The sequence below is a fragment of the Hemitrygon akajei genome, chromosome 3 (assembly GCF_048418815.1).
Source record: "Hemitrygon akajei chromosome 3, sHemAka1.3, whole genome shotgun sequence".
Lineage (NCBI taxonomy): Eukaryota > Metazoa > Chordata > Chondrichthyes > Myliobatiformes > Dasyatidae > Hemitrygon > Hemitrygon akajei.
Window position 1 is genome coordinate 52,322,713 of NC_133126.1, and position 26,692 is coordinate 52,349,404.

The 26,692-nt window shown below is 38.3% G+C and overlaps 1 protein-coding gene across 1 annotated transcript; it reads right to left on the bottom strand.

The window, feature by feature from the left end:
- Positions 1–6,879: 6,879 nt before the first annotated feature.
- Positions 6,880–26,135, bottom strand: LOC140724991 (organic solute transporter subunit alpha-like). The gene is made up of 7 exons (XM_073039886.1): positions 25,883–26,135; positions 22,671–22,825; positions 17,164–17,237; positions 16,918–17,076; positions 12,624–12,735; positions 11,202–11,457; positions 6,880–8,336 (listed from the first exon to the last, which is right to left on the bottom strand). Exons 1-7 carry the CDS (start codon positions 25,929–25,931, stop codon positions 8,209–8,211), a joined length of 933 nt encoding a protein of 310 aa, XP_072895987.1. The 5' UTR covers positions 25,932–26,135; the 3' UTR covers positions 6,880–8,208.
- Positions 26,136–26,692: the final 557 nt, after the last annotated feature.

The window sequence follows — 26,692 nt, forward strand, 5'->3', positions numbered from 1 at the left end:
GGTGAAATATGTCACATATTGGGGGGGGGGGGGGGGGCGGAAATCGCTTCATCAGTCACCTCCATTCCATCCACCAGAAGAGTAATTTCCTGGTGGCCAGACATTTTAATTCCAATTACCATTTCCATTCCAACTTGTCAGTTCATGGCCTCCTCTTGTGCCAAGATGAGGCCACCCTCGGGGTGGAGGAGCAACACCTTATATTCTGTCTGTGTAGCAACCAACCTGATGGCATTAACATCAATCTCTCCTTCTGGAAAAACATATTTTTCCCTCTCCCTTCCCTCTTCTTTTATTCCCTGCTCTGATCGCTTCTTCTCACGCTTCTTCCCCACCGCTTCTGCTTTCTCCTATGGTCCACTCTCCTCTCTTAACAAATTCTAGCCCGTTACCTTTCCTACCCACCTGGCTTCATCCACTACCTTCTAGCTATCCTCCTTCCCCTCCCCCCACCTTTTTATTCTGACATCTTCCTTTCCAGTCCTGAAGAAGGGTCTCAGCCTGAAATGTTGACTGTTTATTCATTTCCATAGATGCTGCCTGACATGCTAAGTTCCTGCAGCATTTTGTCTCTGTTGCTTTAGGCTAAAATTGCCCAGTTCCTTGGGTAATTTGGTGATTTATTACCACTTGTTGGATTCTGCAAGTATCTTGCCTATTTGAGGAAACTGCATAAAAGATTGTTTACCTTGGTGGAAATATCTGCAGCCAAGCAAAGACAGAAATGTTCAACAGGTCAGACAGCATTAATGTCAAGAACAGATCATGAAAACTAAAAAACCCGAGAAGATGAGCTTATTGTAAATTACTGAAAAGGGAAAGTGAAGAGAACAAAGAGAACACGTTGTTGATGCACCAGTTACTTCAAAGAATGGAACCTTCTATGGGACATAATTTCTGTAGGGGAAGAACAGGTTGAAATACGGTAATCAGTCTAGTAATAGATCATGGAATAGAAGTGGCAGTGAGGGTTATAGCTTTGGGGTTCTATGAGGTTGGAGCCAATGCAGGAATATTAATAAAATGAGAGCAGTGATCTTTGATTCAATAGCCAGTTACCGGTGCCAGGTGTTGTCACAATAACCAGGTGGTGACATAATCCAGTAAGGAGTATAAAGAGATTTCTGGGAACTCGTGATATGATTGTGTGTGGTGATATGAATGTTACAATAATATCTTTATTTAATCATTCTGTTTTTGGTGTCCACTAAAATTATAGATGACAGAGGTATCCTAACATTGTCTCTTTTCTATAATATTACATTTTTCAAATGTTGTGTTAAATGGGAACTTAGACCCTTATTTAAATGGGTGAGAAGCATAACTCATGTTTCAAGTGTCACTGGAATATGGCTGAAAAATTGCCCTCACACAATATCGGGTTGCTCATCTTTGGATGTAAGATAATTGATTTTCAAATTAACCCCTAAAACACATGGCCTCCAATCAACATTTAATATGCTAACTTCATAAACCTGAAACATTATAAATTGTGTGAAGGGGAGTTGTTAATATGTATTATTGTGGTGAGATAATAGAAAATTTCCATGCATCTTTTAAATCCTTGCTAAAACAGAAATATACTTCCAGCTTAAACTGAAGTACTGTAAATACCTTTAACAATCCTGATGTACGTTGTACAATTTAATTCTAACTGGCTGGCAGTCAGTGGTGAGCAGAGTGCCGCAGGTGTCAATGCTAGGCCCAAAACTGTTCAGGTCATGGTATACATTAACGATTTGGAAGAGGGACTGTATCTAAGTTCACTGATTACACTAAATTGAGTATAAAATCAAATTTTACAGAGGATGTGGAGAGTTTGCAGAGAGATATACATAGATTAAGTGACAGGGCAAATGTCTGGCAGATGGAGTACAGTTAAATATGAGGTCATCCACTTCAGAAGGAAAAATAGATCAAATTATTATTTAAACGATAAAAGATTGCAGCAGGCTATTGTGCAGAGGAACTTGAGGGTGCTTATAGATGAATCGCAAAAGGTTGGTTGGCAGGTAAAACAGATTATCAAGAAGGCAAATGGAATGTTGGACTTCATTGCGAGAGAGATTGAATTTAAGAGCTGTGAGGTTATACTGCAAATGTACAGGTGAAAATCGCACCTCAAGTACTCCATGCACTTTTGGTCTCCTTATTTGAGCAAAAGCATAGAAGCTTTGGAGATGGTGCAGAGGATGTCCGCTAGATTGATTCCAGAGATGGGAAGGGGTTAATGTATGTATGAGCAAAAATTGAGTTGCCTGGGACTATATAAAATTATGAAAGGGTTAGGTGAGATAGAGTCAGGAAAGTTGGTTCTACTAGTAAGTAAGACAAGAACTAGAGGACATAGCCTCAAGATTTGTGGTGGGGGGGTGTATAGATTCAAGACGTAGATGAGGAACAACTGCTTTTCTGTGGATTCTATGCCCAGGGAGGCAGTAGAGGCTGCAACAAGAAATATATTTAAGACACAGTAAGATAGATGCTTGCATAGCTGGGAAAATTAAGGGTTATGAGGTGGAGCTGAGACTATGGCCAGATCAGCCGTGATCTTATTGAAATGCAGAGCAGGCTAAACGGGCCAGATGGCAGTCAAGTTGGCAGTCAAGTTGGTTAGTGCAATCATTTTACAGCACCGGTGATTATCAAGCTGGGTTCGATTCCCACCACTGTCTGTAAGAGTTGGTAAGTCCTCCCCGTGACCATGTGGGTTTCCTCTGCGTGTCCTGGCTTCATCCCACATTCCACACATGTATGATTAAGAAGTTGTGGGCATGCTACATTGGCACCAGAAGCGTGGTAACACTTGTGGGCTGTTCCCAGCACAATCATTGTGACAAGTAAAGCTAATCTTTCATCTTAATCTTTATTTCCTACTCCTATTTCACATGTTCTTATATAGATGTGACGATGGTTGCTTTATCATGTTACAATATATGAAGAAAGGAACGGCTTCATCAGAAAATATATTGACAGCCTAATGCAGTGTTTTCTAATATTCTAGATGTCTTGGCATTGCATAAATCATTGACCAATTGTTAACAAGGAATGTGAATTTGCCATTATGTGCTAGTTAACATACATTCAGTTCAAATGCATGATATGTTAAGGAAAAGTTAACAGCATATGAAAAATTCCATATCAATTAACTTGAGCGCTATTGATCTTCATTATGGTACATTGTTTCAATCATTAAGAAAAGCAGTAAATGTTTGAATTATTTATAAAAAGGAACTCCAGTCATACAACCAAATTGTAAAACAAAATTAGCTAAGAACACTTTAGAATGATATTAAATCATTATAGCATGTATTATGCAAGAGAATAGGGCCCAGGGAATCATTTTCTACACAGATGTTTGAAACAAAAGGTTTGAATAAATGCAATCACTTTCTGAGATATCAAAGTACAACATAATATCTGTGTGCTATTATACAAAACATTCCCCTTTTGCAACAAAAACAAAGTTTAATTCTTAGGGACAGCGTTGCTTCCCTTGTAGGGGCTGCTGGGTCCCGATGTTGAAGTTTGGAGATTTATGGATTGGACTGTAGTTCTTATTGGCCTCTTTGAGTTCTGTATTTTCTTTACATGTCCTCGCCCATTCTTTCTGGTTGACGACTGGTGAGCTGGGGTTGGGGGTCTGATGTTCTTGTTGTCTCTCCATGTGGGAGATCTGTCAACTTCTGTGCGAGGGAGGGGTTGGGAGGGGTCTGGAGTTTACAAATTTTTGTCTTTTCTTTTTGTGTGGGGGGATTGATGTCTTTTTTTCAACTACTATGTACTTGTGTATTTTATGGCTATCTGGCTATCTGGAGAAGACAGATCCGAGTTGAATTCTGCATATAAACTTTGATAATAAAATGAACGTTTGAATCTTTGTTGCATGTAGTCAAAACTGAGTAAACACTATTGGTCAATGCTCATGTATTTCACCAATCACCATTATTTTTTATACTTAACACTACTCAAATTTCTGTAGCTGTAATCCTGTGCTATATCTACTGTATGAACTTACTGTTCTGAAATCAGCAGACTTACTGCTACTTCTGTTTAACACAGTAAAACTCAAAATGTTCAAAATAGGATCCTAACATTCCCAGTGTTTGTTAACCCTGCCTGGGACTAAATGATAAAATAGAGAGATTTTGGTAAAACTATTTATATCCACATCTTGAATGCAATGAAAGCCCCATTATATTTCATGGGAATATAATAGCAATACTTGTAATTGATATAAAATATCAAAATTTCATCAATAACATTTTTTACTAAGCAAAACAAAAAGAAGCAGAAGAGAAAGAGGTATATTTCAAGCATTATCTTGAAGGAAGAAAGAAATATAATGGAAAAATAGAGAGGAAATGCCAGTGTTTATAGTGTTGACTGCAAAGGACATTGCTGCCTGATGCTTGTGGTGAAACTATTAAAATCAGAGGCTCAGGAGGTCAGGGTTGGAGGACAGCACATAACTTGAGAGTTCAGGTTGCAGATTGTTGAGATAAAAGAAACAATGGTGGATTTGTAGGAGTTATTCAACGAGGAGTCATTATAGTCCTGTATTCAGTCTGCAATTAGAACTCATTCCTCTAAATTCCGAAAAAACTTCCAACAAGGGATCAGAATGGTTTATAACATTTACCTGAGATAAACATTGTATGTCCTAATCTCTGTTTTATACAAAGTTTTGCATCCAATAACATTTCATATCTATACACTGGTGTTCTTGTACATCAGTCAATGAAAGCAAGCATGCAGGTACAGCAGGCAGTGAAGAAAGCTAATGGCATGCTGGCTTTTATAACAAGAGGAATTGAGTATAAGAGTAAAGAGGTCCTTCTGCAGCTGTACAGGGCCCTGGTGAGACCACACCTGGAGTATTGTGTGCAGTTTTGGTCTCCAAATTTGAGGAAGGACATTCTTGCTATTGAGGGAGTGCAGCGTAGGTTCACAAGGTTAATTCCCGGAATGGTGGGACTGTCATATGTTGAAAGATTGGAACGACTGGGCTTGTATACACTGGAATTTAGAAGGATGAGAGGGGATCTGATTGAAACATATAAGATTATTAAGGGATTGGAGACACTGGAGGCAGGAAGCATGTTCCCACTGATGGGTGAGTCCAGAACTAGAGGCCACAGTTTAAGAATAAGGGGTAAGCCATTTAGAACAGAGATGCGGAAAAACTTTTTCATCCAGAGTGTGGTGGATATGTGGAATGCTCTGCCCCAGAAGGCAGTGGAGGCCAAGTCTCTGGATGCATTCAAGAGTGAGTTAGATAGAGCTCTTATAGATAGCGGGGTCAAGGGAAATGGGGAGAGGGCAGGAACGGGGTACTGATTGTGTATGATCAGCCATGATCACAGTGAATGGCAGTGCTGGCTAGAAGGGTCGAATGGCCTACTCCTGCACCTACTGCCTATTGTCTGTTGTCTATTGTTATTATTGAACAGATAATAATCAAATATGATCTTCCAGTTTTAATAAAACATTGTGGATAAGAAAAATCCTTAGTTAACTATAACAAAGTAACTTAATGACTAAAATGTCAATAGAGTCCAGGTGGCAGTGACTTACACATAAAATTTCAATATGAGCTCCATACCATTACAACATAAAATGACTGTCAGAAAATATGAAGCAATTGCTGTAGTCCTGTTCATCAATTACTCTAGTTATAACCTATATTGTTCTGCTACAAAAGTGAAGACAGTTACCTACAACTTTAGGAATAAATTCAGTCTTTAAGATTCTATAAAAGTGGACACTTAATTCCAGCCAAAGATTAAAACGACATGTGAATATGAAAGTGAAATTCTTTAAGCTAGATTTGGAGACTTGCAGCACGGTAACAGGGCCTTTTGGCCTGACAAACCCCTGTCCACCCCATTACACCCATGTGATCAATAAACCTACTAACCTGTAAATCTTTGGAATGCTGAAGAAAATCGTTGCACTCAGAGGAAAGCCAGGCAATCACGGTGAGAATGGACAACCTCCTTACAGACACCAGTGGAAGTGGACCCGCGTCACTGGCACTGTAGTAGCTGTAATAATGTTACACGACCCACTATGCTACTGTAACACCCCAATTGTACCTACTGCTGCAGAGTTCCACAAAAGTTGCAAAGTATCTTTAGTATTTAATCCTAACAATACCTTCATTGGATACCAAATTGAAAGGCCTAGACAGAGTAGATGTGGAAACGATGGGGGAGTCTAGGACAAGAGGACACAGCCTCAGGATAGAGGGGCGCCCTTTCAAAACAGAGATGCACTGTAAGTTTTTTAGCCAAAGGGTGGTGAATTTGTGGAATTTGTTGCCACATGCAGCTGTGGAGGCCAAGCCATTGGTGTATTTAAGGCAGAGATTGACAGGTTCTTGATTGGACATGGCATCAAAGGTTACGGGGAGAAGGATGGGAACTGGGTTTGAGGAGGAGATAGAAAAAAAATCAGCCATGATTGAATGGCAGAGCAGAGTCAGTGGGCCAAATGGCCTAATTCTGTTCCTGTGCTCCTATGTCTAAAATGAAGGAAGTGCTACCTTGTGTTTCACAGTGTATGAAACTATCCTAAAATAATATGATTAATATTACAATTATATGAATTCAAAATACTTTATTTATTAATATTAATAATGTTATGAAATAGAAAGTTGTAATCTTCCCAAAGGGGTGGTGTGGTAGGCTTTCTTAATTTCAGCCTGTCTGCACAGGTCTGTCTATGGCTATGAAGCTGATGACTGCCCTCTCATGGAGCCATACGGTTCTCTATTATATCAACCACCTACAACACAGTAAAACATTCACCCAGGGATGAATGCAAATTACAACAGAGACAAAATAAAAGAATCAGGTAATGACCACACTTATGTAGTTGCCATGTGCTCAGAAGAGGCTTTATTAGAGAATGTTGGGAAAAGGAGTCAAGATGCTGGTGTCACAGTTTAACAGTGGTACATAGAATACTCCAGTCGTGCAACACAGGCTAGTGGAGTGAAAGTGATCATGATTCTACTCTTCAGTTAGTTCTTGTACCATGCCCCTACTAATTCTAATGCAAATGAGTTCTTGACAGTGAAGAAAAAATTGAAGCTGCAGATGATAGTGAAAATAAAAATCAAACCTGATTTAATTTTAAGTGATTTGTGTGTAGCCTAATCCTATCATCCAATTCAGCAGCACTGTGGTTAATAAATACGGACAAAATTTATACACTCAATACTCGTTATTATGACCATGTCATGGATCTGCAGGAATAGATAGTAATCTCTTGTGATTAAAGGGACAGAGAAATAGTGGTACTTTTAAGCTGAATGTTACTTTTTAGAAAGACGGTACAATGACAGTAAAAGAATTAAATTACAAGCTTGTTTCTGGCCTCATATGTGCCCATATTTTGGCACCACCAGCACCAGCTGATTTCCTCACCACACCCGAGGTCATTTCCCGTGATGCTATCAATGGAACATTTCAGACTGGGAATGCCCGATTTGAAACCAACATGCCACGGGCATTGTCCCAACTTTTTTTTTTGCCATGAGAATGAGTATTTTAGGTCAAGTTAAAATTGAGGACTACATCCCAAATGGTAGGAGTGGTTTAATTAACATAATAAAATTAAAAAATACATTGTTGTGCCCAGGCCAAGAACTCAGAGAGCTCTATAAAAGGGACATGATTTTGGGAGGCCACAACATGTGAAAGGGATTTAACAGTAGGTTGCAATGGTAGAGTGATGACAACAACAGATTTAAGGAGAGAAAAATAGAACCTTATGATAGAGAATATTAAACATATTGATTAAAGTTGGTGGTCAGTTGTCCAGTGGGAATAAAATGAGGAAGCCAAGGGCAAGACTTATGAACTAGATAGATTTGTAGAATACTTGAGAACAGACGGGACAGAAACTCAAATAAAACGCAAGGTTGAGCTTAGCATTGGAGGAACATTTGTCTTTTGTTTACTAGTTATGGGAATTAAGTTAAGTGGGAAAGGCAGCAGTCTGAAAATCACATTTCAATTATGTTAAAGGAAACAAAGTCTTCTTATCTTCAAGATATAAACTTTTCTTTGTAATTATTGTTGAAAACACAATGAAAAAATGTCAAATCTTACTAAATTATAGATTATTAAATCAAATTGCAGTTTTTGAACCGATAACTCAGTAGTCAGTGTTAAACATAATTTATCCATTGGCATCAAATCAAGGCATATTGTGAAGTGGGTTTTCAAAGTACAGTGGTGAAGCTTCTGGCATGCGTTTCCGATAGTACTTTCTGGATACGAGAAGAAGTATAAACATTTCCAGGATTTTCAGATGGTGATCTATTTCTGTAAAATAAATCATAATTATGTGTGAGTGTAAATTCCGGAAGTAAACAAAAGATTGAAAAATATTTGGCTTTACACTGACATTGAAATAGTATAAACATTAATGGCATTCCAGGAACAAATAGATGAAAGGAAGAGTAAAGCTGATAAAAGATAAATACTACTGTAACATGAAGCTATACAAACATTAGAAATGAACTGTGATTAACGTTTTACTAACACAAAAGCAAACCACTATGACAGACAATGCAAAATTACAAAATCTGCAGATCTGCAGATCCAAGCAACGTTCACAAAATGCAGGAGGAATGCAACAGGCCAGGCAGCATCTATGGAAAAGAGTAAAGTCAACGTTTTAGGCCAAGACCCTTCAACAGGACTTATGATGAAGAGTCTCGGCCTGAAACGTCGACTATACTCTTTTTCATAAATGCTGCCTGGCCTGCTGAGTCCCTCCAGCATTTTGTGTGTGTTGCAAACTACTGTGGATGCTGATAACCTGATAATAATAGTGTTAATCCCATGGGATCAAACTATTAGTGAAAAGAGAATAGAGTTAACTTTTCAGATTGATGACCTTTTATCAGAACTAGAAAAAGCAAGCACCAGAAAAGAAAAAGGTCAGGCAAGGCAAGAAAAGGGAAAGTCTGTAATAGATCGGATGATGAATCAATCACCAATAGATTGAAAGAAAGGTGAAGGTACAAGGAACAAACAGACGTAAAGAAACACAAACAACTCATGTGTTAATATTATTTATATTATGTCAGGGGATGTCAGGGGTAAGTTATTTACTCAGAGGGTGATGAGTGCATGGAATGGGCTGCCGGCGATGGTGGTGGAGGTAGATATGATAAGGTCTTTTAAGAGTCTTTTGGATAGGTACATGGAGCTTAGTAAAATAGAGGGTTTTGGTGAGCCTAGTAATTTCTAAGATAGGGAGATGTTCGGCACAACTTTGTGGGCCGAAGGGACTGAATCGTGCTGTAGGTTTTCTATGTTTCTATATTTTATTATTATTATTTGTTTTTTTTTTAATTTCCACAGTTTATCTTCTTTTGCTCATTGATTGTTGGCAGTATTTCCATTGTTCTTCCATTGATTCTATTGTATTGCTCTGTTCTACTGTGAATGCCTGCAAGAAAGTGAATCTCATGGGGACACATGTGTACTTTGATTATAAATTTACTACCAGCAGAAAAAAAGATTGTGATGCAAATTTGGACTTAGTTGAGACCATCAGTTTGAAAGTATGTGCTCAAAAGTGGTGGTGCAGTCCTGCAAATGAGTCTCATAGGATTAGGAAGGCACAGATAAAGACAATTACCGGTAAGTCAAACTGGCATTTAGGCTCTACTTTAGCTTCCCTGCATCTCAATCTATCACCTATTCTTATCTCCTTCGTACACTTGCTATGGATCTGCAGGAATAGATAGCAATGGATGTGCAGCCTCTTGTGATTAAAGGGACAGAGAAATAGTAGAGACATTAAGCTGCATGTTACTTCATGCAGATTTTTGGTAAAATTCCTGACATTCTGGAGGAAGAATGTGAGAATAGAGATGTGTACGTAAAGTTTATTTAGAACAATGCAGGTTAGAAGTGATGGATAAGCTAATGTATACTGGCATTTGTCATTACATTGGCTGATTTCTTGTGCCATTACGTTCAGAGTCAAACCCAAATATGGCTATAATATCAAGCAATATTAGAGTGCATAGGAATAAGAACACATTGGTGTAGAAAAGGACATGGAAAACAAGGTAGAAAATAGTTTTTTCTTTTCTTAGAATATAAAGTTAAACACAGAAATCAGAATACTTCTTCGAAACACTTTGACCTGACTTCTCATGTCAAAGTGCTAAGATATAGAGGAGGTCAGGGAACGATGTGACTCAGTAGCCCAAGCCCAAAATGATTACTGTGATCATGGAACAGCTGGAAAATTATGCTGCAATGACAAGTATCATGGCAACACAATCCATCTGCTTAACAGTAGAACAGCTCTTTTATAAAGCCATAAATTGGCAAACACAAACATTGCCTAAAGGCAGGCCACATCTCATATAAGGTAGAAATTAATTCTGTGGTCAGCCAGATTTGAGGAGAATGTTCCATAGAAACTTCCAGCTGATGGAATCAAAGTCTTCAGTGGGAGAGTGCCTGGAAATGGTATATTTCATCTGGAAATTACATGGGAGACACTGGGCAAAATGGCTGAGGCTCATCTCATGATACAAAGTATGCAGAGCTGCACCTATGGTTTCCCAATACTTGAGACTAACTTTGATTTTTTAATATCTTCAGAAAAGGCAAGTATTGAAAGATGCTTAGATTGTGTCCTAAATTCATCTCAAAACTGCACTCCACTCAGTAGATACCCACTTAAAAGGAACTGTGAATGAATTTTCAAAGAAGTGTATTCCACATTCCATCACCAATTTTTGTGTTGAATCCAATAATCTGGAAAGGTTTCCACATTTACTCTTACCTGGATTGATATGCTCTAAATTTAGATAATGAAACTGAAGTTTGATATTAAGTCTCAAAGGTAAATTGTGAAGATTAAATGGTAAACTAAAAATAGGCATATTTATATTAGCATTCTTTAAATGCCTTAAGTGCAGATCTGATCCCAGATATATTTTTCAAGTTAAATAAAAATTATGCCAAAATTCTAATGCAGTAGCCTATATTCATAATTGTAACAAAGTTGTAACAATATTTCATTTTCATTTTCAGTACAAATTTATCAAAGTACTGTTATTTTTTAACAATTAAAACTCTTTTGTACATTACATTATTTTGCCTGCTGGATTTGCATAAATATCAAATTATTAATAAATAATGATAGAGGCTACTCACGTGAAGCTCTGCCTTTTGAGGAATACAAACTCACACAGGGAATGATGTCGTAGGTTGCAAGGCAGCCAAGGATGAGTGGTTGTAAATTGCAGAAGATGATGTAGACAATAATGATTACATATTTAGCCACAAGATGATAGCCTGCTTCTACAATTCCAAATGCAGTCTTCAGCAACAGATTAAATACATACAGGGACATTAACGCAGATATATTGAGCAGGATCTTAATGTAGAATATAGGGTTGGTTGAACTGACCTGCAACAGAAAGTTTTACCGATAACTACAGATGAAAATAAATTCCGTATTTCGATTGCAATGGTAACGTTTTTCTACTGAGACATAAAAAGCTGTTTCTACAGAATATGCAGAACCATGACCTCAAAAGGTCATTAAATTAATAATGGTTCAAAGGTTCATTTATTATCAAAGTATACATCTCTGAATTCTTCAGTTCTCGGGGTAGCCATGAAACCAAGAAAGAAAGGAAGGACTCCCAACTCCCCCCAATTCCTTGCCAAAAAAAAAAGAACAAAAACTGAACGGGTGCATCAACCCTCAATTCCCCCCTCCCACACAAAAACGGAGCGAAACAGATCAAGCACATCGAATGCAAAAAACTAAACTGAGGAGATGAGCTGGATGCATATGTACTGTAGGTGTTTGTCTTCTTCCCACTCCATTTGATGCAATCATTCAGCATTGCCATACTAGTGTAGGCAATGTGTATCTGTTCAGCAACCTGGGTTAAAGTTTTCCTCCAAGTATGAATAGCAAACCAGTGTCATTAAATGTTTTTTCAGGAAAAGAAAATATGATAAAAAGATAAGGTAGTCACATGGGACATCTGTTTACATGGTATTTAAGCAACAATGTATATTTTTTGGTTTGAATAACTTGCTTTGCATTATAATACAGTACTTTGAAAAATTCCCCGTTTGATTTTTAAATAATTAGGTGTAGGAATCCTTGTTGAGCATGATAACCAGCAGAACAACCCTACATGTGGGAGTGATTCCTACTTTCCCGATAACCACATAAGATTGGAAACATGGAAATTCATCACGTTATCAGCTGGAGGTGATTTACAGCAGGAGATTTTGCCCCTTTGCTTTGTTATGTTGTAAATACAGGATACACAAGCAAGTCCCATGGCTAGCTTTAACAGCTGTTGTCCCTGGACATAGATTTATAAAATCAATCAAAATCTCACCATCTTTACTTGGAAAAATATTCATTTAAATTAAGTTCAGTTACTCTAAAGGTACTTAAACATATAGGCATTTCATATTGTTTTGTTAAAAACTGTAATGCAGACTATCCATGGGAATTCTCAAATGAATGAAAATATTTTAAAGATTGACTTGAGGTGATCTATTAGCTATACATTTTAACACTGATACAAGTAAATTTCAGAAAATTACCTCTCCATTGTCATATTTCCCATCAGCCCACAAAACAGCAGAAATAAACTGAAGCACTGGTTGCAGAATTAATGTCTGTAAGATGCCAAATCGAAGGATTCTGTAAGTTTTTCTGTAAAATAAATATTCCAGAATTTTAAAAAAAGATTAAAATAGCACTGCTCATTTCTTCAATGGCTGTCGAGTGCATTAGGACACCCTCAGATTATAAAATCGCTGGATGTAAAAGCCTGCATGTCTATCAATTAATCCCACTGAAAGCTTATTATCTGACCATTCATTTCCAACCATTTGTACCAACCTAAAAACTTCAGAAAAACTAAATAGCTATGAAGATAAGGGGGTCAGTTTTAACTTTAACAGCACAGTAGAAACAAACAAGTCCCAGTGAAAAAGAAATGTGTCACTTATTTAGACGCAATATATATTGCTGACATTAACTCTACTATTAACTTTGTGATATGGTGCAACTCAAACTACCTGCGTCTCAATATCACCAAGACCAAGAAGGTGGTGGTGGACTTCAGGAGATCTAGGCCTCATATGGAGCCAGTGATCATTAATGGAGAATGTGTGGAGCAGGTTAAGACCTACAAGTATCTGGGAGTACAGTTAGACGAGAAGCTAGACTGGACTGCCAACACAGATGCCTTGTGCAGGAAGGCACAGAGTCGACTGTACTTCCTTAGAAGGTTGGCATCATTCAATGTTTGTAGTGAGATGCTGAAGATGTTCTATAGGTCAGTTGTGGAGAGCGCCCTCTTCTTTGTGGTGGCGTGTTGGGGAGGCAGCATTAAGAAGAGGGACGCCTCACGTCTTAATAAGCTGGTAAGGAAGGCGGGCTCTGTCGTGGGCAAAGTACTGGAGAGTATAACATCGGTAGCAGAGCGAAGGGCGCTGAGTAGGCTACGGTCAATTATGGAAAACCCTGAACATCCTCTACATAGCACCATCCAGAGACAGAGAAGCAGTTTCAGTGACAGGTTGCTATCGATGCAATGCTCCTCAGACAGGATGAAGAGATCAATACTCCCCAATGCCATTTGGTTTTACAATTCAACCGCCAGGAGTAAGATATGTTAAAGTGCCGGGGTTAGGACTCAATGTATTTAAGTAAACTACTTAAGAACTTTTTAAAAGCTATTATTAATGCTTTTTGAGAGGGTGATTTTAGATGCATATCATATTTTTACTGAGTTAAGTATTGTATGTAATTAGTTTTGCTACAATAATTGTATGGGACATTGGAAAAAATGTTGAATTTCCCCATGGGGATGAATAAAGTATCTATCTATCTATCTATCTATTATGTAGTATTTCAGCTCCTATCTAAAGCAGACAGGAGCTTCATAAATTTATGCAATCTCAATAGGAGATATGATACTGCTTTAACTGGGTGTCTGCAGAGAAAATGCAGTGGCTTTGTCACAATGTAGAGACCATTCTGTGACTATCCATAAGTAGGGAAGTCCTTCTGGTTAATCTAAAGCACTTCTTAATGGAGTCAGACGAAGCCAATATTTTTCCAGAATTCATGAGGAATCTTCCTTTCTCTAGTACTATATAACAGAAGCCCATAAGTTAAAAGTACGGAGGGGATTTTGCTCTCTCCGTCCAGCTTCTCAATACAAAGCCTCTTAAATTTAATATCAAATTAAGTGAAAATAAGTAAATTCTTCCTTTCCTGGATTCTGACACATTTTGTCTATAGGTAAATTAATTAATATTCATGGGCCCATAGAAACCTCATTTTAACACCTTATCTAAAGAATCTACAATACTGCTTATTCATCACAGAGTGTGGGTGTTACAATGATCTTTCAAAAGAAATTTCCACATTCTCAGGTTGATGTACTAAATATTACGTTAGTTTGGAAAACAGCTCCAAAGCTTGTGTATTTTTTGGTTGATATTTATCCCCTAAACAACGTCAGTAAAACCTGGACCATTCATTATGTAATTTTTCTGTTCATAAATTGGCTACCATATTACCATACCTTGCAACAGTTATACTTCTCTATACTATTTTAAAGAAAGCACTAGCTGGTTTAAGATAAATACCTTATTAATAATGTACAAAACAACAATACATTATATTTTATGTCTGACAATTAATATCTCACAACTTGTACGTCAAGCCACATAAGGTTGCTGGATTGAGGGGAGGAATTAGAGAACAGAAAGAAAAAATGAGTTAATATTATGAGGGGTATAAATAGGGTAAATGCAAGCAGGCTTTTCCCACTGAAATTGGGTGGGACTACAACCAGAAGTTAAGAGTGACAGGTGAAGTGTTGAAGAGGAAGAACTTCTTCTCTCAGAGGGTGGTGAGAGTGTGGAACGAGTTGCCTGCGCAAGTGGTGGATCCAGGATCAATTTCAACATTCGTGATAGGTACATGGGGGGGGGGGGGGGTATGGAGGACTATAGTCCAGGTGCAGGTTGATGGGAGTAGACAGATTAATGGTTTGGCACTGACTAGATGGGCTGAAGGGCCTGCTTCTATGCTGTAGTGTTATATGACTCTATAACTCTATATTGAACTATATTAACATGATTGAACTAATGAAGTATTAGCAACTACTATGATTACTTTTGTTGCTACTGGTATCACATATCAACAATAGTAATCACTATGGATCTAATAAAAAGGTTCATTTTATGCAATTATGCTTCCAATATATGATGTTTTAAAAACAGATTCCGTTAATGTTAGTTGACCTATTGCACCTTCATCACAAGTCCTGATGAAAGGTCTCGGTCTGAAACATAAGCTGTTTATTCATTTTTATAGACATTTTATTTGTGTTGATCTGGATTTCCAACATCTTCTGTATCTCTTGCATTTATGTTAATGATAGTTTTATTGAATATATTTTTTCAAATTATGTTATCCAGGAACCCTAATATAATTTATACATGTATAAACATTAACATATGCTTGCTTAGCTTGGTCAAAAGCAAAATATACTGTGGAATTAAGTCATATTTAACTTGCTAATTTGCAGTTTTGCTTTGTCAGTCTTAGCAAATGTGTCAACCAACAGTCTATCATGATATTTTTGGAGTTTGTGAAATTGAGTTTATATCTGGTGCCACAGATAAACAGGAGCTCTCAGTGAAAAGAGCCAGTGGTAGGCCTATTATCATCAAACAGGGAAAGAAACATAGAGAATTAAAGGAAGGGTGAGAGCCTGAGATAGAAGTGGCCTGTCCCACACTCATGACTCTTCCAGCTGGATAACTGACAGGTTGGTTTAATTGAATTACTAATTGATTTGTTACTGTTACTCTGTTACTCGGATAAGTGCACAAACATTTCAGGTAGCATTCAAAAAGGAGGAAAGATCAGGCAGGACATTAAATGGATTTACACATTATGAAAATACTGACCATTTGTCCCACACCAAGATGATATTGTATGAAGTATATAACATTGTGTTGTTAACTTTTATTTGTACAATTCGAACCGCAATGAATTAGTTCAATCAAGTTACTGTGCCATACTGGCAGTAACATCACATCTGTTTTATGCTGTGAAGGGCAACACTACTAAAACTACGAACAAATTTCAACTTCAAGTAAATTTCGGACAGTTCTGCTCCAGTTGTATGAACTAGGGGTATAAAATATTACCTGGAGTATAACCTTCGGCTTACTTTGCAAGGGAGGCAAACCAATGTGTGGCAACATGCCGCACGTGCAAAAATAAATTGTTGGCATGCAGCATGCAGTGTTATTCTTTGATTCAAAACACCTCCCAGAATATAAAGATACTTATCTTTACTGCCAATGAAGCAACAAAGGATGTTTTACAACCTAAGAGCAGTGAGATGTTTTCACAGTAAAGTTCTCAGCCAACTTGGTACCAGTTAGATGATTGTAAGGACATTGGATGTTATGTTTGAAATCCTCACAGTACCTCTGTATTTGGATAGTAAATGATTACAATAACAATACTATTTAGAAATTATATTTTCTATTACCCTTCTAAAACTTAATTTTAATAGGTTTTTAAAAATGCTTCATTTATTTCAATTTGTCTCATATATGTTTATTAATAGTAAAACAATGAATTGGGAAAAATTAGAAACATCCTTTTTACCTTTAAAATGTCCATAATTATTGCTACCAATTCATTAATCAATGATAATCTCTGCTCAAAATTACCATAGCACATAAAAGAATTTTTTAGATTATCATCAGTTTCAGCACACACTCTCAGAAAAATTTGCCAGCCTTGCTTTATAGCATTTTATTACATTAAACATTAAAACACTTAATAAATACACACCTGGTTATCTTAACCTTTGGAAGACATATGCAACAACAACAACAAGGGCCCACATTTAGAGATGCCTCCACATACTGCAGCTTATCAATAGCTTCAGTTACTCCACCAAGGTAAGTTATAGCAAGGTGAAAGAAACCAAACAAAGATATACTTGTATAGCTGTAAAACAAAGATCATTGAAGTTAGGTATTAAAATTGAGTTCAGCATGGCCACATGTAACAAAGTTGATTTACAAATGTACTTACACCGCTGCCACAAAGTCAACCAAAGTTCCAGCTCGTGGAACAAATATGCCCAGCTGATAGGCAATTGTAGTTACCTGAAAAACAGGAGTATTAACTTCTGCTGAAGATTTCCCAATTTCTGCACTTTATGCATATGAAATGATTTTGGTTATATGTAATGATAGTAATAACCAAGTCAAGACTATAGTTATATGTAATTATAGTAACATCAATAACTAATGCTATTTTCCACCTAAGAGTTGTATCTTCATTGAAGGACATTCAGAGGACAAGAAAGTACAAGTACTTTAAATACTAAAAATATTTATCAACAATGATATAATTTACTTTTAAGTGCAATGCTGGATGATTCTTAAAAGAAAAATAACAGTGTATTAAAGATGTCTGCTGTCATTAAGACATAAGACATAGGAGCAGAATTACCGGTAGGCCATGTGGCCCTTCGAGTCTGCTCCTCCATTTCATCATAGTTGATCTATTTTCTCTCTCAACGTCATTCTTCTGCCTTCTCCCCATATCTTTTCATGCCCTGACTAATCAAGGACCTATCAAACTCCACCCTAAATGCACCCAGTGACCAGGCCTCCACAGCTGCCAAGAGAAAGAGTTCCACAGATTTATCACCCTTTGGCTAAAGTAATTCCTCCTCATCTCTGTTCTAAAGAGATGTCCCTCTATCTTGGAGCTGTGCTCTCTGGTCATAGACTCTCCCACTAAAAGAAACATCTTCTTCACATCCACTATCTAAGTTTCAATGAGATTCCCCTCATTTTTCTAAATTCCTATGAGTACAGGTGCAGAACCTTCAATTGTTGCTCATGTGATAACTCTTTCATTCCTGGAATCATTCTTGTGAAACTCCTCTGAACACTCTCCAGTGTCTGCACACTCTTTCTTAAATAAGGGCCCAAATCTGCTCACAATACTTCAAGTGAGGCCTCACCAGTGTCTCATGCAGCTTCAGCATTTCACCCTTGCTTTTATACTCCGGTCCTCTTGAAATTAACGCTAACATTGCATTTGCCTTCCTCACCAGTGAGTCAATCTGACTCCCAAATCCTTTTGAAACTCAGATTTTTGGATTTTCTCCCCATTCAGAAAATAATCTATGCTTTTATTCCTTCGACCAGAGTGCATGACCATACACATCCCAGCTCTGTGTTCCATCTGCCATTTCTTTGCCCATTCTCCCAATCTGTCCAAGACCTACTGCAGCGTCTTTGCTTCCTCAACACTAACTGACCCTCCATCTATCTTAATATTGTCCGCACAGTTGGCCACAAAGTCATCAATTCCGTCGTCCAAATTGTTGACATACAATGTACAAAGAAGCAATCCCAACACAGTCCCGTTGGAATACCACAAGTCACTGGCAACCAATCCAAAAAGGATCCTTTTATTCCCTCTCTTTGCCTACTGCCAATCAGCTAATACTCTATCCATGCTAGTATCTTTCCTGTAATACCCTGTGTACTTACCTTGTTTAGCAGCCTTGTGTGTGACTCCTTATCAAAGTACTTTTGAAGATCCAAGTACACAACATCCACTGATTCTCCTTTGTCTATTCTCCTTTATTTCTTCAAAGAATTCCAACAGATTTGTCAGGCAAGAGTTTCCCTTAAGGATCCATGCTGTCTTTAGCCTATTTTGACATGTGCCTCCAAGTATCCTGAAACTTCATCCTTAACAATCGACTCGAACATCTTCCCAACCATTGAGGTTGGGCTAGCTGGCTAATTTCCTTTCTTCTGGCCTCTCTCCCTTCTTGAGGAGTGGAGTGACATTTGCAATTTTCCAGTCCTCCTGAACCATGCCATAATATAATGATTCTTTAAAGATCATTACTAATGCCTCCACAATCTCTTCAGCCACCTCTTTCAGAACCCTGGGGTGCAGTCTGTGACTCATCTACCTTCTGACCTTTCTGTTTCCCAAGCTCCAACTCCCTAGTAAGAGCCACTGCACACACTTCTGCCCCCGACACTCTCCAACTTCTGGCATACTATTAGTGTCTTTTACAGTGATGACTGATGCAAAATACTTGCAGCACACATAAAATGCTGGAGGAACTCAGCAGGCCAAGCAGCAACTATGGAAAAGAGTAAACAGTCGATGTTTCAGGCCAAGATCCTTCATTGGGACTTATGGCCTTCTGAGTACATCCAGCATTTTGTGTGTGTTGCTTGGATTTCCAGCATCTGCAGATTTTCTCGTGATTGATGCAAAATACTTATTCAATTCATCTAGTATGTCCTTGTCCCCCGCTACTATCTCTCCAGCATCATTTTCCAACAGTCCAATATCTACTCTTAACTTTCTTGTAACTTTCTTTTCCTTTCATCTTCCCCCCCCCATGGTTTTTTTAGTTGTCCTCTATTGGTTTTTAAAAAAAATTCCTAATCTTCTAACTTCCCACTAATTTTTGCTATATTATATGCCCTCCCTTTTGCTTTCGTGTTGGCTTTGACTTCCCTTGTCAGCCACGGTTACATCATCTTGCCTTTAGAATACTTCCTCTTCTTTGGGATGAATCTACCTTACGTCTTCCGAATTGCTCCCAGAAACTCCAGCTATTGCTGCTCTGTCATCATCCCTGCTAGTGTCTCCTTCCAATCAACTTTGGGCAGCTCCTCTCTCTTGCCTCTGTAATTCCCTTTATTCCACAGTGATACTGATACATCTGACTTTAGCTTCTCCCTCTCAAATTGCCAGGTGAATTCTATCATATTTTGACCACTGTTTCCTAAGCTCCCTAATCATATCTGGTTCATTACACAACACCCAGTCCAGAATTGCTGATCCCCTAAAGGGCTCAACCACAAGCTGATCCAAAAAGCCATCTCGGAGGGGTGCCACAAATTCTCTGTCTTGTGATCCAGCATCAAATTGATTTTCCCAATCTATTTGCATATTGAAATCCCCCAGGACTAACTTTGACATGCTATTTCTGTCTCCTGCTGTGATTTGTAGACCATATCCTGGTTACTGCATGGAGGCCTGTAAATAACTCCCATCAGAGTCTTCTTACTCATGCAGTATCTTGACTCCACCCACAGGAATTCTATGTCACCACTTTCTAAAGCTTTTATTTGATTTTTTACCAGCTGAACTACACCTCCTCTTCTGCCTGACCTTTCAAAAACTTAAGCAGCACTGAAGGAATGTGACATGAAATGTGTGTTTTCAAAATTGCTGGCAAATTTACCCTATGTCATAGAGTGAAAAAGCACAGAAATAGATCCTTCAGACTATCAAATCCATGCTGGCTATCAATACCCATTTAAATTATACATACTTTATTTTCTGCACATTCCAACCAACTCCATCAATACACATGGGGCAATTTTTAGGGACCAATTAACCTTACAACTCAGGTGTCTTTGGGATGTGGTAGAAAACTGGACTACCCAGTGGAAACGTACATTGCCACGGGGGAATGTACAAACACCACACTGGAGGTGAGGATTGGCCCAGATTGTCAGTGCTGTGTGGCGGCAGCTTTACTACAGCACCAATATGCTGCTGTTCATTGAAGGGCATTATGGCACTTTACCCTCAGTTTTCTTCAAACTGGTGGATTTGCACCTCAGTTGTTCATTTAGCTGACCATGATGAATTGCGTCAGGAACTTAATGATTGTTCAACACCAATTAAATTCTCTGGCATAGAAAGAAAACCACTTGGAGTACTGTGTCCAGTTCTGGTCGCCTCACTATAGGAAGGATGTGGAAGCATTGCAAAGGGTACAGAGGAGATTTACCAGGATGCTGCCTGGTTTAGAGAGTATGGATTATGATCAGAGATTAAGGGAGCTAGGGCTTTACTCTTTGGAGAGGAGGATGAGAGGAGACCTGATAGAGGTATGCAAGATATTAAGAGGAATAGATAGAGTGGACAGCCAGCACCTCTTCCCCAGGGCACCACTGCTCAGTACAAGAGGACATGGCTTTAAGGTAAGGGGCGGGAAGTTCAAGGGGGATATTAGAGGAAGGTGTTTTACTCAGAGAGTGGTTGGTGCGTGGAATGGACTGCCTGAGTCAGTGGTGGAGGCAGATACAATAGTGAAATTTAAGAGACTACTAGACAGGTATATAGAGGAATTTTAGGTGGGGGGGTTGTATGGGAGGCAGGGTTTAAGGGTCAGCACAACATTGTGGGCTGAAAGGCCTGTACTGTGCTGTGCTATTCCATGTTCTGTAAACTGCCTACTCGTATTTCTACATGTAGTAAATTGTGCACTTAGGCCCCACTGATATTTAAATAAACTGTACCATATATGTCTATTGATGACAAGACCAATATTTTTTGATGATCCTTGATGATTTGTTAGTGAACTGCTAAATTGAACCTATGCAATCTGTATGGTGGGTTGGGAATCTCACTATGTAAACCCCGCAGTGCTGATGGAACAAGAAACTGGAGGAAGACCTAAAGATAATTACGTCTGATAAGATGGCGGTGCATTCGATTGCAGTAGCTTCTAATGGGTCAACCAAAGGTGTCATTGTCCTTTTTTTAATGTATCTTTTATGATTGCAAGACCCTGCTGGACATAAAGAACTTAAAGTACTGCAGAGGTCTCCCAATCAGCAAGTTGCTCGTTGGTGGAGAAACTGAAGGAGCTGGACTTGGTGTGGATCATGTTGCTGCCTGTGTCAGAGAGACACTGGAGGAGTTTGGTGGGCAAAGGCAGTTTGCAGTCTAAGTCACCTTTCTCCTGATCACAAGGCCCTGTTAGACATGGTTAATGTCGAATGCCGCAAGTCTGATTCACTGATTTATTGATGAGCGGCAGGGTTGGATGGTGGGGGAGCTGTGTGGCCTCGGTTGTAGCGAGGATTAGGCTCTGTTACTTGTTTCTGGCTGCCCTGAAGAAAGGTGTTGGAGTCAATGTGCTCCACCGGAGGTGGTGTGGCACAGCGTCCAAATGGAATTGGTGCTACCTCTGATGCTCACTTGGTAGAACACAAGCTGTTTTGTGTTCGACTGCAGACTGCTGTAACATTCATGGACTCAGGGTCTTAGACTATTTTTGTTTGGTGTGGCCATATTTTACTGATATCTTATATGTGCTACCTATATTGTATATGATATATGTGCCTTGTGCTGTGTATGATTGTTGGTACTACGTTTTGTACCTTGGTCCGGGAGTAATGCCATCTCATTTGACTGTATTCATGTATGGTTACACGACATTTAAACATAAACTTGAAACTTAATGATGTGCCTTCTGCCCTTTCTAGATGGTAAAAAAGAATCACAGTTTGGGGAGGTGTTATTAATTTATCGCAGTGAAGTAAAAGGGATGCATTTTGTAGATGGTACATACTACACCCAGGATGAAATGATAGTGGAGAGAGTGAATTTACACGTTCTAAAATGCTAACACATCTGTAACCCATCAGCGTCAGCATCTAAAACCGTAAATAAACAGTGATGTGCAAATATTACTGTTAATAACACCATTGGCACAATGCAGCAATATTCAGTCAAAGCAAACTACTTACTGGAAATAAGCCAAGGACTAGGAGGGTCTTCTCTTTAATTGCATCATTTGCAATGTTTTTGTTCAAATAGATCCATAGCTCAATGAAGATGGCATAAATGACAATTGCTACTATATTAAGTATTACTGTGACAACAACATCACCAGCTGTGAAACCTATTGAGAGAAGAAAAATAAATGTGCTAGAAAGGCGTGAGTTTTCATATCTAATCCAAATTGGTATAATAATGTATATATTATTAATCTATATCTAACCACAGAAAATGTAACTAACTAAATAAATTTTCCATTAAAATAACAAATATTTTATTAAAAATTCTCTGAATTGAACCCTCTGATTGCTCTTTTCGGTACTTCGGGAGAAGTTGACATACATTTGACTCTGACTAAGCGTTGTACATTGTCCTTCACCTCTCTTTTGGCCAGACATGCAGCCTTTCTTAGGTGGAGAGATGATGCCCCAGCCACTCATGCTCAGTGGCTCAGAGATATTATGTCCTGCTCAGACCTTGAAAAGGTTCATTATTCACTTCTTAATTCGGACATAAAGTTCTAAAAGGTGCGGGGACTTTTTCTTGAATATTTTCATAATTCCCCTTTAGATTAAGGGTGCATCCCTCCCTTTTTTTCTTTTGCATTTATATCTCTTACTTCCAGCTTCTTGTGGTTAAGATTTATGTTTTTTTTATGTGTAAACATGTTATAGATGAGGTAGTAGGCAATATACCTTCTTTTTATAAATACAGCTCTGTGGTGATATAGTTCTGATTAACATTTTTATATATCGTAAGGTTGGCTTGGAGTTGGGTAGTGGGAGGCTGGGGTGGTAACTAACCTTATACAATTCTACTATGGGTGCTTTTCTTAATTGTTATGAACTGTACTTTTGATATGTTTGTTTTGCACTGTATAAACCTCTTTTTTTACTGTTGTTTTGTCGCATTGTAGAAACTCATAAAAAAATTAATTTAAAAATTCTCTGAATTGCAATGACTGAATTTTCCTCTCTTTGGAAACCAAGTAGTCACTGGAACATCCTTTGAATGTATGAGTGTATCAATGGCACACATTAATTTCATCCTAAGGTGATTATTTCTAATCAAGGACTATAGTATATTTGGCCAGTTCAGCAAATGCAATTAGGTTTACTAGTATTAATTGATTAAAAGAATGCAGTTGCTGATAGAGATTTCAAAGGCAAACTAAACTTTATATGTTGGAACCTAGAAGAAGAACAGATACTACACTGGAAGAATTTAGTGTCTGTGCAGGTAAAGGATGTAAGCCGGTGTTTCAAGGTGGGATCCTGCATCAGGACTGCAAGGGAACAGAAGAAAATTGCCAGTACGTTGCAGTACAAAGAGGCTGCTAATGATAGGAGGAAGCAGATGGATAAACAATGATGAGTAGATGGAACCAGTCAAATAGAGGCTGATACATGACTGGTGAAACCAGATAAGGAGGAGATAATGAGCAGATGAAACCAAATATGGGGAGCAGATAGGAGAGATGAACAAAGGGAGAAGAAAACTAGGCAGACAGACTAGAATATGTGAGATCAGAGTGGCAGGTGACTTGAAATTGGAATATTCAAACCATATCCTACTAAGCATAATATGAAATGTTGTTCAGCCAGTTTGAGTTTGGTCTCTGCACAGCGGTGGAGAAGGCTGAGGACAGACGTGTTAGTGAGAGAGTGAGAGTTAAAATGATATGTAACTAAAAGCTTGAGGTAGAATTGCAGGCAGACCACAGGTGATATCCAAAAGTGTCACTTAGTCTACACTTGGTTTCACCAGTGTAGAGGAGGCCACGTTATGTAGACCAAATATAGAAGTGGTGAACCTCGGTCTTACCTGAAAGGACTATTCAGGGCTCTGGCTGAGGTGAAGGGGAAGGTGAATGGACATGTGATACATCTCCTTCATTTACAGGGGAAAAGCCAAGGATCAAAATGTTTTGATATACTGATACTGCAGAAAGTAGAGCAGAGGGCTCAGCTAACCTGCAGCATTTGCAGTAGCCTTGGGGTTGCGGGGGTGGGGTGATGCTACTGGAAAGATTAAATGCTTGAGGCCACCATTACCCGGACAGCTCTTACTCCAGAGGTAGAAGTGATACTGCACTGCAGCCTCAATGATCCTGGAAACACATTCTGTTTTAATCCAAGTTACTGTGCTGTGTAGGTTCTACCAGGAGTTCTGATTTCCTCTCACATATTGAAGAGCTGGCAAGTTAATCGGTTACTGTCAGTTACTCTAGGCAGCAGTAAAAGCAGTAAAGTGGAGTTGATGGGGCACTTGAGAAAGAATAATTGCAGAACTGTAGGGAAATTGCAAGAGTGGGTCTGCTGAAAGTCAGCGAGGACTGAGGACCAGAATAGTGTCTGTGCTATGCTAGGTGAAGCTGAAAGTTGCTGCTCTCTGCATGACAGGGGGGATCATCAGTCTCTTGTGCATGAGCTGGCAAGCACTCAGTTGGATCAATCATGGATATCGCAGTCTTTCAGAACAATTAAAATTTGTGCTGAGCTCTTGTTTTAATCAGGTAGAAAAACTTGTCCCTGTGCTGTATAACTCAATGACCCTTTGCAGCATTTCAGGACTTTGTACACTTGAACATAATCATAATAAAGTGGTTACAATGTTGATGACTTCGCATTTAGATGAGACGTCAAACTAAGGACTCTTCTATTGGACATAAAATATTTCATTCTACTATTTGAAGAAATACTACGGTAATTATTTTTCTGGTTTTGGAGCTGACATTAATTCTTTCACCAAAACGGATTTCTGTGTGATCTTCAGTGCAACCCATCAGCTGATTTGATTACACTTTAGCAATGATGATGCTTTGGATGGGCTGTGTCAAAGGGGATGACGACACCTTATACAGAACTGAAAGTTCTTTAATTCATTGGGATTGTTAAGGCAACCTCTTCATATACTATACATTCCCGAATTTATGAAACTGAATGTTTTTAGGTACTTGTTTATTTTTCAGGAGACCAAAGTTTACTGCCCATTTCTAAATGCCTTGGAGATGACCTATCTGCTTAAGCAACTGGTATACGTGCTACTAGAACATTGTTGGGTAGTGTTCCAGGATTTAAAATCAGCAAAAATTAAAGTACTGTGACATATTTCCAAACCTGTACAAGTTCTGATACTGAATTGTGTTTCATATTTCAAATCATTATCTATATTGTCCTACCTTTGATTTGATCTTCTGAACTCGGTAAGCTGTGACTGCAGTTTGGCATGACTGTTGTAAGTAAAGCTTCAAATTAATCGCTAATCAAGGAGTTCAGGCAGGATTAAATATTTTGTTATAGTTGAGGACTGTTCCAAGTTCTTCCCAATAACTAGATTAATTTTTTTCTGATACTTTGTTGTATTCATTTAGAAATACTCATATCCAAGAGTTTGGTCACTGGAACCTCCTTGCCCAGAACTGTACAGACCAAATAAAAATTCTGCAGTTAAGAGCAGGAAATTATCTCTAATAAAATGCGAGACAAATGAACTTTGTCATTTAACTCTTTGAGTGTTCAGCACATTTTGTGAGCTTTCAAAGTACTGTACTCAAACTTCCTTAACGCAGCATCTGAAACAATGAAATGTATTTACAGCAATCAGTAAATGAATTGCAAAAATCATGAAAATGAAGTTTATTTTATCATGTCTGATAATTATTCTACAATTCTACAAAGGGTTAAAAAAAATTAGCAGTTAGTGACTGGTACAACCAAGCTAAAGCAAACAGCTTTATCATGAAAATGGAATGTCATAGGTACACAGTGAGAGGTAATGGAGGAGTTTCTAAAAGGTAATTTGTTAGAAGGGTGATAATTAACATGGTAATAATAAATAAGGTTTTTTCTACAGAATATATTAATTGGATTGGAATTACTTTAAGCTTGATTTCTTCCAGCTGTTTCCTCCAACCGTTTCGCTGTGTTTTACAGAAAATATAATTTAAGATTATAAGCCATACGGAAATTCATGTTTAAAACGCAATCAC